The sequence below is a fragment of the Stegastes partitus genome, unplaced genomic scaffold, assembly GCF_000690725.1.
Source record: "Stegastes partitus isolate 25-593 unplaced genomic scaffold, Stegastes_partitus-1.0.2 Scaffold76, whole genome shotgun sequence".
Classification (NCBI taxonomy): domain Eukaryota; kingdom Metazoa; phylum Chordata; class Actinopteri; family Pomacentridae; genus Stegastes; species Stegastes partitus.
Window position 1 is genome coordinate 53,398 of NW_007577807.1, and position 10,987 is coordinate 64,384.

Below are 10,987 nucleotides of genomic sequence, written 5' to 3' on the forward strand. Positions count from 1 at the left end.
AAAAGGAAAGCAAGGCTGTGATCACAGGGGATGCATTTAGCAGTGGGTGGATACTGTCCTGAAAGTGCAAATTTGACAAATGTGAAACCACATATCTGCTGTTCCTCAGACGCAGGACTTCCTTCGTTGGATGTGCTGCAGTGAGGAGCTCAGTGTGAAGACAGCAGCTCCTGCTTCAGCTCCACCAAATATCAGCGACCGCCACCAGCCCTCCACCGTCACAGCTCAAACGGATGGCGACTCCTTCCTGCTTTACTTAGCTAATGACCCTGCTAATTTCATCTGCTCCCAGTGACTGACAGCAGCTGGCTTTGCGGTTGCCTGGCAACAGCACCAGTGCCTGTGCACGTGTGATGCGCTTCACGTTTGTGAGTCTGACAAAGTGGACTGTGTCATCGATAAGCTCCAAACAAAACGTCCTGTATCCTCTGCTCAGTGAACAACACAAGCTCATTGCAGTTTTTCCGGTATGACGCTGAGAAAAAATGTTTGGTTTGTGGATGAATCAGCGTCTTACGAATATCTATTTAAATATTTAGATGATCATTAATTACACAACAGGATAATTGGCTTGTGTTACCTAAGCTGCCATCTTCCGAAAGTCGGACATTTCAGTCTCACACTTCTAGTAAAACAACTTCAAAAACATGAAATTACAGAAAGTTTAGCCACAATAAACTCCTTCAATCCAACAGTTTCTGTGTGTTTTTTTTTAACCCTGTCACATCACTGTGGCTATGATCCTACATCCTAATGGAAACAGTGGTTAGTAGGAAAGAGAACTTTTGTGTACTATGATGCATTTATAATGTTAAAAAAGGAAGTTATATTTCTGTGGTAATTCATTTTACAAAAATCAACACATGCAACATTTTTCCAAGAGCACAAAAAGTCTCTGAACTTTTGTTCTTGAAGTCCAGCCTGAATCATAAAAGATGGACACAGCTAACGTTTAGTTCCTTCATCAGTGAAACCGAGTGACAAATACAGATCAAAGCAACACTTCCTCAGGTGATCGGTGCATTTAACCAAGTAGAAGATAAACTAGACAGAAGCTACATCAATATAAACCACAGAAGTGAATAAATAAAAATCAACTTGTCCAAAATCATCTTTTCAATAATGACAGTAATAATAAGACTTATGGTAGGTCTCAGAGTAACGCTGTCACACCGTCACTGTTTCAGCTTCTCCAGTCATGTGGTACCAAAAATGGTTAAAATACAAAAACATGTTGGAATAAATGAAATACGTAAAAATAGAATGATACAAACAATGTAAAACTGCTCCAAACATGGATTAGACACCACTGAAGAAGCAACAGGTTACTATAATACAGACAGTATAGTTTAATTACAGTTAAGTAGCCACATTTAATCATATAGTTATATAGAGATAATAATAGGTTTAGATATATATGACCGTTAATAGAAACTTTTCATTTTATCTGAATTCAGAAAATTCTGGTTTTGTTTGTCTGACAGTTTAATCCGTGAACACCACATGTTCCCACGTTCGCTGCTCATCTGAAAGCGAATCTAACATTTGCCCTGAAGGCGCTCTATTGTCTCCACGTGGAAAACTGCTGTGAGGCAAACTGCAGCTCTGTTGACTGGGGAAAGAAGGCGGAGCGTGGCCACGGCAACAAACACCCAGATACCAGCTGAGCCCCGCCCATGACCTGTGTAATCCTACACCTGTGCAGGTAAAGCTCATCATAACTCATGAGCTGCTCGGGCAAACAAACGCAGCTTCTCGAGGCGGAAGATACGGAACAACAGCAAAGATGGAAAAGATGCCCAGCGCAGCGATACAGCTACAGGACATGGAGGAGAGCAGTCGGCGGCTGCTCCCACAACCCAGAGAGATCCCTCTGGTGCCGATGGACACCAACGTCCTGACAGCCAGGTAACTACTCCTACTGGGGGTTTCCACGTCTCACATGGCCTTTAATCACTGAACGGTACGGACCGAGGAGAGAAGTGAGCACAGAAATCAGTGTGGCTCTTTAACTGCGCAGGTAAACAGTTTTTTTCAGCCTTTAGCGCCGGTTAGGCGTCGAGTGACGAGCTGCATGTTTGAGGTAAACAGGTTTCAGCTCGCTGTGAGCCGCTCGGCTCTGGCCTCGCTCCAGAAACAATTACCGTGTTTGCAAAATGATCTGTGAGTATCTTATTAAAAGAAGAAGAGATTGGGGACGTTTTCACAAGGAGCTGTTGCACACTTGGAACTCTTGAGCTGCACTTTGTGATTTGTCTGTTTGTTTCCACCTTTCAGGCCTGAGAACGTGGACAGTCACGCACTCATCAGGGACAGAGTGTTTAAAGCAGTCTCCCAGGGAGATGCAGAGGGGCTCAACGGCCTGCTGGGATACCTACAAGACAATAAAAAGCAGCTCACAAGTCCAGAGTTCACAGGCAAGACAGACGGAGGATTTATATGTTCACACGTTTGGTTGAAAAAGGAGCGACTATGCTGCAAAAATATGTCCAAAAAAATACTGTGCAGTGAATGTGTTGTGGTAACGAAAGCATGAGAGTCTGTTGGGCACTTTAAAAGTTTCCTTGTTTAAAAAAAGTGCACTAAAAATAAGGTTTAAACCAGTGGATAAGTCAAATTAAATCCATTTACACCCCTGTAACAGGCTTTTAAATCAAAACTTGTCCCATTAGTTATTATACCAGTCATAATCTTTTATTACTGGAAAGCACTTTGTCACATCAGCTGTTGTTTTAAATGTGTGTTTATAGAAAATGGTCACTTGGCTTAACTTGGCTGAAGTGAATTCAGGAGTAATTTCCCTTAAAGTTCTCATTTACAGATGTAAAACTGAGGCTGAACCTTGACCACAGATCGTCTGTACAGTATTTTAATCCTGTCACAATGAAAAGAATTAGAAACTTGACACAAGCTAATAAATACGTCTGATTATATTTAATTAAATCAGAATCTAAAACTGTCATTAAAGGCAAGTGTATGTTAAATTTATTGATGCCTGCTGTTTAGAAAATAACAAGCCAGGAGTTATTCTGGCACTTATGAGGTTAATATTGTACCATAATCCAAAACTATCTATAGTTTTCCAACTAATGCAATGAGAAACAAAACCGTTTGCTGTGCACCACTTTCAGATAAGACGAACGGGAAAACGGCTCTCCTGAAAGCTCTGCTGAACCTGAAAAATGGCAAAAATGACACCATTGACGTCCTCCTTGATATCGCGGAGAAAACTGGAGATTTAGAGAATCTGGTCAATGCATCTTATACAGACGACTTCTACAAAGGTGGGTGAAAACATGCTGCCAGTAATCCTGTCCGGGAAGTCGAGGGTCTTCAGGATATGTGGGGCTGTAAGAACCTTCATGCTACGTCTGAGAATGTGACAAGTCATCGCTGTTTTCTGTAACAACACGTCTCAGGTCAGACGGCTCTGCATGTCGCCATCGAGAGAAGAAGCTTGGACCACGTGAAGCTTCTTGTGCAGAAAGGAGCAGATGTTCAAGCCAAAGCCAACGGGAAGTTTTTCCAGCCTAAAGCGAAACACGGCTTTTATTTTGGTGAGTAATCTCACACCAGAAACAACTACAAGCTCAACTTTCTGTCCCGTTTGTTTACGATCAGATGTTATATCATCTTTTAGCTCACCTGTGTTTCTCCAACAGGTGAGCTTCCTCTGTCACTGGCTGTGAGCACCAACCAGCCCGACATCGTGTCCTTCCTCATAGAAGAAGGAGAAGCCGACGTGGCCGATCAAGACTCTCACGGAAACACCGTGCTGCACATCTTGGTGGTCATGGCGGACAACACGGCAGAAAACACTGAAATGTTCGCCGCGATGTACGATAAGATCCTCATTCTGCACCACAAGCTAAAGAAACAAACAGAAGACCACCTGGAAGAGATCAAAAACAACCAGGACCTGACTCCTCTGAAGCTGGCCGCCAAGCTCGGCAAGATCGGGGTACGTCTATCGATTGTTAAAGGTGTTTGTGAATATTTAGTAAAGCTAATGCCTCTCGATTCTCTCACTGTCCAGCTGCTGAAACACATGTTGCACCGAGAATTCATGGACGAGGACACGAGGCCGTTGTCCAGGAAGTTCACAGAATGGGTTTATGGACCCGTCCACTCCTCCCTTTACGACATCAGCTCCATCGATACCGACGAACAGAACTCTGTGCTGGAGATAATCATCTTTGGGAGTAAGATTCCGGTTAGAAAAGTTTATTTTGTCCTCATTATATCTCATAGTGATCTGCATGTGTAGATCTTTGTCTTTTCTCTGTTGTTTTCTGTTGTTGTTGTTGCATGTGTGATTGTGACAGTGACTGTCTCATTGCTGGCTGCACAAAAATTTCCCCACGGGGATATTAAAGATTTTGAACTTGAACTTGATCTACAAATTATCGTATCCTGAGGAGTGGCTTCGGTGGCCACCTTGTTGGCAGCGCTAATCCTAAAATGAGCAAAGATGTAGGGAATGAATGGAGCTGAGCCAAGACATAAACTGTCCTACGCCAGCAACCAGCAGTCATTCAAAGTGGCCCTTAATTTCGCATAACTTTAAGCCTCAATACAACCCAGTCACGGAAGTTTTATAAAAATCCACCTGTGTACAGGTAGCATGAATGGGTGAATTAACTTTAGAGGCTAAAACAGTTTTTTGTACCAGGCTGTAAAGATGTTTATTTCTGCTGTGAAGTTGGACATCGTAACATGAAGGTCTATGGGGATTGACTCACTGCTAGAACCAGCCTCAAGTGGACATTTGAAGAACTGCAGTTGTTGGCTTCATTTTTCAGAGGTTGCTGCCTTGCCATCGTATAAACTGTGATAGCAAAATAGCAAAACAAATCGAGGGGATTTAAGTGTTTTAAGTGTAAAAAACAAATTGTGAACATTCCCCCAGAACCGCCGTGAGATGCTTCAAATCGAACCTCTTCGCAGCCTCCTTGAGGACAAGTGGAGCACGTTTGCTTCCAAGCTGTTCCTGATAAACTTCCTGCTGTACCTGATATACCTGATCATCTTCACCACCGTGGCCGTCTACAGGAAGGACGGACAGGTGAGACGGAAACACGGTGTTGGAAACAGTCTGTCCACTAACTTACAACAGGACAAGCCATCAGTTTACGCCTTCATCCGCCTGTGAATTTGTTTGACCTGCAGCCACCGTTCCCACTAGAGGTCCCCATCGACTACCTCCGATGTGTCGGCGAGATCATCAGCGTCCTCGGAGCAGTGAGGTTTTTCTACCAATCGGTGAGAAAGTGGAGTCCCAGCTAGCATGGAGCGTTTCCACAACGTTGTTCTAAAAATGTCTTAAAGAAAATGTTTTAAACAAATGTTCAAAAGAACGTTATGAGAATATAATCATTTCCAGGAATGTTCCTATAGAGTTAAACTAATGTTTTCATGTCAACATTCACAGGACAAAACACAGGTTATGTTCCATGATAACAAAGAAGGAACGTTCTCAAACCAACATTCAAAAACTGTTTCAGAAGAAGATTCTGGGAACTAAAAGAAAACTTCCCATAAACTAATAAATATTCCAGCAGGGACGGGGACGACTCAGAGTTAATCGTGTTACTATGTCTGACCTCTAAATCCACAGATTACTTTCTTCCAGAGGAACCGTCCAAACTTCAAGGCTCTATTCACCGACGGATTCATCGACCTCCTCTTGTAAGTACTGCCAGCAGATGTTTTTATGCCCAAACTTCTTGTAAAGGACGTTTTTAATATCTTAATGTTTGCAGTTTGCTGCAGGCGTCGCTCCTTCTGGTCAGCGCGCTGCTGTACCTCACCGGTCGGAGAGAGTACGTCGGACTTCTTGTGCTCTCGCTGGCTCTCGCCTGGATGAACGTTCTGTATTACTCAAGAGGATTCAAGCAGCTGGGGATGTACTTCGTCATGATGCAAAGAGTGAGAATTGAGCAACTGAAGGTTTCACAACAGGCTGTCTGGTCAAATGTGGATCACCTGGTTTACAGTCTGTTTCTCTCTCTAGATGATACTCGGTGACCTTTTACACTTTTTATTTGTCTACGGTGTCTTCCTGTTTGGATTTTCTGCCGGTAAGACCCCAAACACTTAACATCATAAAGTTAAATCTGATTGCCTTTCTACTAGACGCTGGGTTTCTCGTGTTCTTCTCTTTTGTTAGGCAACTATAGAAGAGATGTTTTCCAATGGTAAAATGTGTGACTTGAATTTTTTCTCCATCCACAGCTATTGTCGCTCTGATAGACGAACCTCCCTTAACTCAACACAATGCGACCAATGCCTCGCTGGCAAACGGACAAAGCTTCGCCGAGGATCCATTTAAGGCGGAAGAACTGAGCTACCACGACATGCGCTTCACCACGCTGGAACTGTTCAAGTTCACCATCGGGATGGGAGACATCCAGTTCACCGACCACGTTCAGTACAAGGAGGTGTTCTACATCCTGCTCATCTGCTACATCGTCCTCACCTACATCCTGCTGCTCAACATGCTGATCGCTCTGATGGGCAACACCGTCGAGAGGATCTCCACACAGAGCGAGAACATCTGGAACCTGCAGGTACGAAGCTCTGACAGTCTGGAATCACGCCTTCAGCACACAAAACCTAATGTTTACAGGATTAGGCTGAACCCTGTTGAGTTTTGGTAGATCCAACACAGGGTTGCACTTGTCAGGACAAAGCTCAAGACAATGGGAAGAACACAGAATTAGGGCTCAATCAAAGCATGCCAAGTTCTGTTTTAAACGCTTCAAACTGTCTCATATCCCCAGAGGGCCTTTACCATTTTGGACATAGAGAGGTCTCTGCCGAAGTGCCTGAGGAAGAAGATCTACTCCAAAGCCAGAAAGGAGCAGGACGAGTGTCAAGGACTCTTCAGGTGAACCATCACTGGACGTGTCCAGCTGTAAATCTAGATCAATGCACTAAAGACAGAGCGCGGTGATAAAAATATCTGTAAAAAATAAACAGTGTGGGAAAAGTCTGTAATGTAAAAAAAAATACACTGTGTACAACAAAAGACTTCCACATCTTAAAGCTCATCACGACTGGAGATATATTTTTTAGAATTTATGTACCTGTTCTAACATCAGCTTCTGCAGTCGTGTCAAACGTTTCGTTTACGGATTCTTCTCTGACTTCAGGGTGGAGGAGAAGAACTGGACCCAGTGGAGGTCAGATCTCGGCGTGAAACGGAAAGAAGACCCACAGTTTGTGGATCCTTCTGGTAGGCGACAGACCACTCGGCTATGACCGCTGGTTCTTTCTGTTGGGATGTCGCTAACACAAGCTGCTGTTTCATCCTTCAGGGTCTCACTGGAACCTCCTGAACAGGATTTATCCTAAACGTCGCCAAACACAACCGTCTGGTTCTTCCAGGATCAACGGGAACATCAACCTATCAAAGCTTTTACCAGTTTAAGATCTGAACATGTTTTTGATAAACCAGCAACTTTATTTATTCTCATCAAGCTGCTCTTATTCGTGTACATATATGTGTTGTGATGTTATTTATACACCTTATGAATGGTTGTGTACATTTGTACATAGTAGAACATTTTTCAAAGGGAGGAGTTGTTGTCGCTGCTTTTTCAACTTTGGAGTTAACTTTCTGACACACGTCACTCAGTTCAGGTATTTCTCATTGTCTGTTATTAGATGGAGCTGGTTAAGGAAACAGCTCCTTAAATATACCTTTAATTAACTCAGTCTCCGAGTTTCAAGTGAATCTGGATATGTTTGAGTCATTTTGCACACGTGTTTGACTGATTTTGTACAGGCTGTTGTGATTCAGGTAAATCTTTGAGTCATTTTAGACACATCTTTGAAAGTCTGAACAGGTTTGGAATCCCTTTGGACAAACCTTTGACATTTGTTCATTTTAGAGACATGAAATGAAGGGAAGTCGGCCAGACAGCTGCCAAAACCCAGAAGTTTCTACAACCCTGTAGTTCTGTTTCTTCAGTGCTTAAATGGTTTTGATTGTTGTTTGTCTCAAAGCATTAATATCTGTTTTGGTTTTCATGCAGTTATACTTTAAGGTTGTTAATTTACTTTGCCCACAAAATCACTGGTATTCACAGGGAGTCAGAAGGATTCTGTGAAGCACGCCACACTTTCAAAGTAAAAGCTCAGAGATATTAAAAGGAACTGATTAGGATTTGTGACACACGCCGGCTGACAACTCTAGTTTTTCATATTAGACAATTGTTTACGGTCTACTTGAAGGTTGGATCCAATACATGCACAACATGTTGACATCTGTGTATTCATTGTTGGTGCCCTTGTGGTCAGACATCCACACAGAGCTCCACACTCGGACCCCAGCGAAGCCCTTCCCTTTCAGTGGTCCTACCTTAGCAATGGTCTCATGAAACTTGAAAAGTGGGTCCAGGGTTTCCGGCGACTCTGCAGAAAACTGTCCCTCCGACAGGAAGCTGGTAGTCTGAAAAAGAGAAGTCAAACAGCAATCGTTACACGACACAACAAGAGTGGCTTTTAAAATCCCCTGTACCGTCTGTTCTGGTCCAATCATTGTCTCATTCAGAACCCTCTTTGTTATGCTGGAACCACAGTGATTTCCACTCCATAGCACAGAATCAGGAAGACAAATCTTTACCTATTTTTTTTTGTTCACTTTTCTTATGTGTGTTCTTTTTTTTAAATTCTAATTTGTTCTGTTCTATTCTCAGAGTGGAAAAGAGTGGAGTGACCTGTCAAGCTTTTGGCAGGAAACAACAGTAAATGCTCTCAAGGCCAACGAGCTGCCAGGACGTTTTGTTCTGCTGTCAAACACACACACACACACACACACACACACACACACAAAGTCACGTAACTACGCCGGCACACACCCCAGAATTACCTCACTGTCACCTCGGTATACTTTGTAATGCACCAGAAACAAAGCACCTCATTGTGACTTCAAAGTCGCGGCGCTGCCTTTGTAGAAGAGCCGTATTTTCTGTATTTTTTATTTTTTCATGGAGTCGAATTAAGCGGCAGACAGCTCACAATATCAGGAGTTCAAACGCTCGGTTTCCACACGATGCAGCCACGAAGTCAAAAAACGTCTGACAACTCCTGAATGTGCCTCCAGTTGAACACATCCTGTACAGTCTCATTTATTTTGGAACAATCCCCCCCTAGTTGAAAACTACAGGTTCCCCGATAATAATAACATATATATTTATTTGTTGTTGAGAGGAAGCAGAGTTGATTTAATATTTAACCTCCTGTACGTTCTGAAAACCTGATCCAATACTATTAAGAACGATTCCTATTTATTTATTCGTGGATTGTTGGGACATTTAAAAACCTATGAGGGTTAAGCAGAGGCTTTTATTTTGGAGGGTACAGTGCAAGACTTCCAGTTTTATTTTCTTTCTGTAATCATGTTGCTTATATATTCTGAATATGTTTTCATTTTGTGGCTTTGCTGATGCATCACAAACGCAGAGAGCCCTGATGCAACCCAGGGATGTTTTAATTTATTTATTTTGTCTCCACAACTGTAAGAATCTGGTTTATGTTTGGCTGTTTATTTATTTTTCTGATAATCTGCGTTTTACTTGTATGTTTGTAGAAGCGACTCTGCATCACATAGGATCTGCTGTAGTGAGACAGAGTCAGGGGGTAATTCTGTGTTTTGATTCTCCGCAAACATTTTAAAAAGAAAATACTGTGGATATGTATTCAATATATATTTTGGAAGAAATACAGACAGTGAAGTTATAAAAGCTGTGTGATCTCGGTGAAATCATTTCTCCATTTATTCTATTTATTATAATTTATTTGTGTTTGTCTTCTATTCTTATGTTAACATTAAAACTATTACATATGTACCTTAATAAATGTGCTAGAAATCCAAAGTAAATAAAGTTCTTTTTTCTGGAAAATACATTTATTTGTCTTGTAATCATATTGTTCTATAATATTTCACAGGCTGCTATTTTAACTGCACAGCACAGTGGTTTAATTCTTTTATATTTGCTTTATATATAAATTAGATTTTGATCAGTACTTATCAATATCTACAGAAATCAAACAGTTCATTGTGATTTTTTTGTCATGTTCAGCTCAGCCCAACATAAAAGCATCCTGGGTGTTAAAAAATGCAACAAATGCTCTCTTCAGAAATGTAAATGAAGCTTCTCCGGGTTGCTCCACACAGCAGGAGGCTGCTCAACATGTTGCACAGATGAAGGCTCGATAGCTGTTTGCACAGCTGCGTGTGCAACTTTCAGGTTGCTGGAACCAACAACAACAACAAAAACAAACAACAACAAATGCTAAAGGAAGCAGTTAAATGCGTCGCTGGGGAGAAGCAGCAGAAACCTGGGAGGCGCTGACCAGCCGAACCAGTCGACACACGGGAGGAAGGAGTTTGACTCAAGAACTCACGTATTTACTCATTCCAAGAAGGCACGAGGAGAAAGTTCTCATCAAACCGTGTGAGCTGCCTCTGAATAAATCAGTGAATTATTGAACACAACATCTGCCTCAAAATGCGCCCTGTTGTCGGTGTCAAGCTGGATGTGAGCAGCGATCCCCCAAAAGAAGGCTCTCCGCCCACATTCAGAGGAGACGGACGAGAATCAAACACATGGTTTGGATGTTTCTGTCTCTGTGGTCGCAGCGTGTTTCTCTGCAGACTGGTTTAAAGATCATGACCACGATGACGCACCTTCAGTCATGTTCCCACAGCGGCAGAGGACACTACATTTACCTTAACCATAACCATAACTGCTGCTTTCCTAACCCTAACCCTAACATGGACCCTTACACTACCCTTAAAACATATGAGGCTTATAGGGACTTGTTTTTTCATATCATGAGGAAAAAACACGCCCCTACAGTGACTATGTGCAAAGATTTAGGTCCTTATGACACGAGTAATAAGTGGACATGCCTGTGGAGTCCTTGTTAATGCACTGACAGATCCAGAAGAATTACTTCTTGAGATGTTCCTTGATTA

The 10,987-nt window shown here is 42.3% G+C and overlaps 2 protein-coding genes across 2 annotated transcripts in view; one reads left to right on the forward strand and one right to left on the reverse strand.

The window, feature by feature from the left end:
* The window catches only part of naaladl2 (N-acetylated alpha-linked acidic dipeptidase like 2), a gene marked incomplete at its 3' end in the record, with an annotated part of 308,732 nt that overhangs the window by 52,413 nt on the left and 245,332 nt on the right, over positions 1–10,987 (reverse strand). The window contains exon 12 of the mRNA XM_008276546.1: positions 8,366–8,455. Coding sequence (XP_008274768.1) covers positions 8,366–8,455 — 90 coding nt within the window. The remainder of the gene's footprint in view (positions 1–8,365; positions 8,456–10,987) is intronic.
* Positions 1,789–7,719, forward strand: LOC103353521 (transient receptor potential cation channel subfamily V member 1-like). The gene is made up of 15 exons (XM_008276537.1): positions 1,789–1,908; positions 2,278–2,417; positions 3,132–3,284; positions 3,420–3,557; positions 3,663–3,961; positions 4,037–4,213; positions 4,910–5,065; positions 5,170–5,262; positions 5,618–5,688; positions 5,763–5,928; positions 6,014–6,080; positions 6,235–6,569; positions 6,783–6,889; positions 7,155–7,237; positions 7,320–7,719. The coding sequence occupies exons 1-15, from the start codon at positions 1,796–1,798 to the stop codon at positions 7,430–7,432; spliced, it is 2,211 nt and encodes a 736-aa protein (XP_008274759.1). The 5' UTR covers positions 1,789–1,795; the 3' UTR covers positions 7,433–7,719.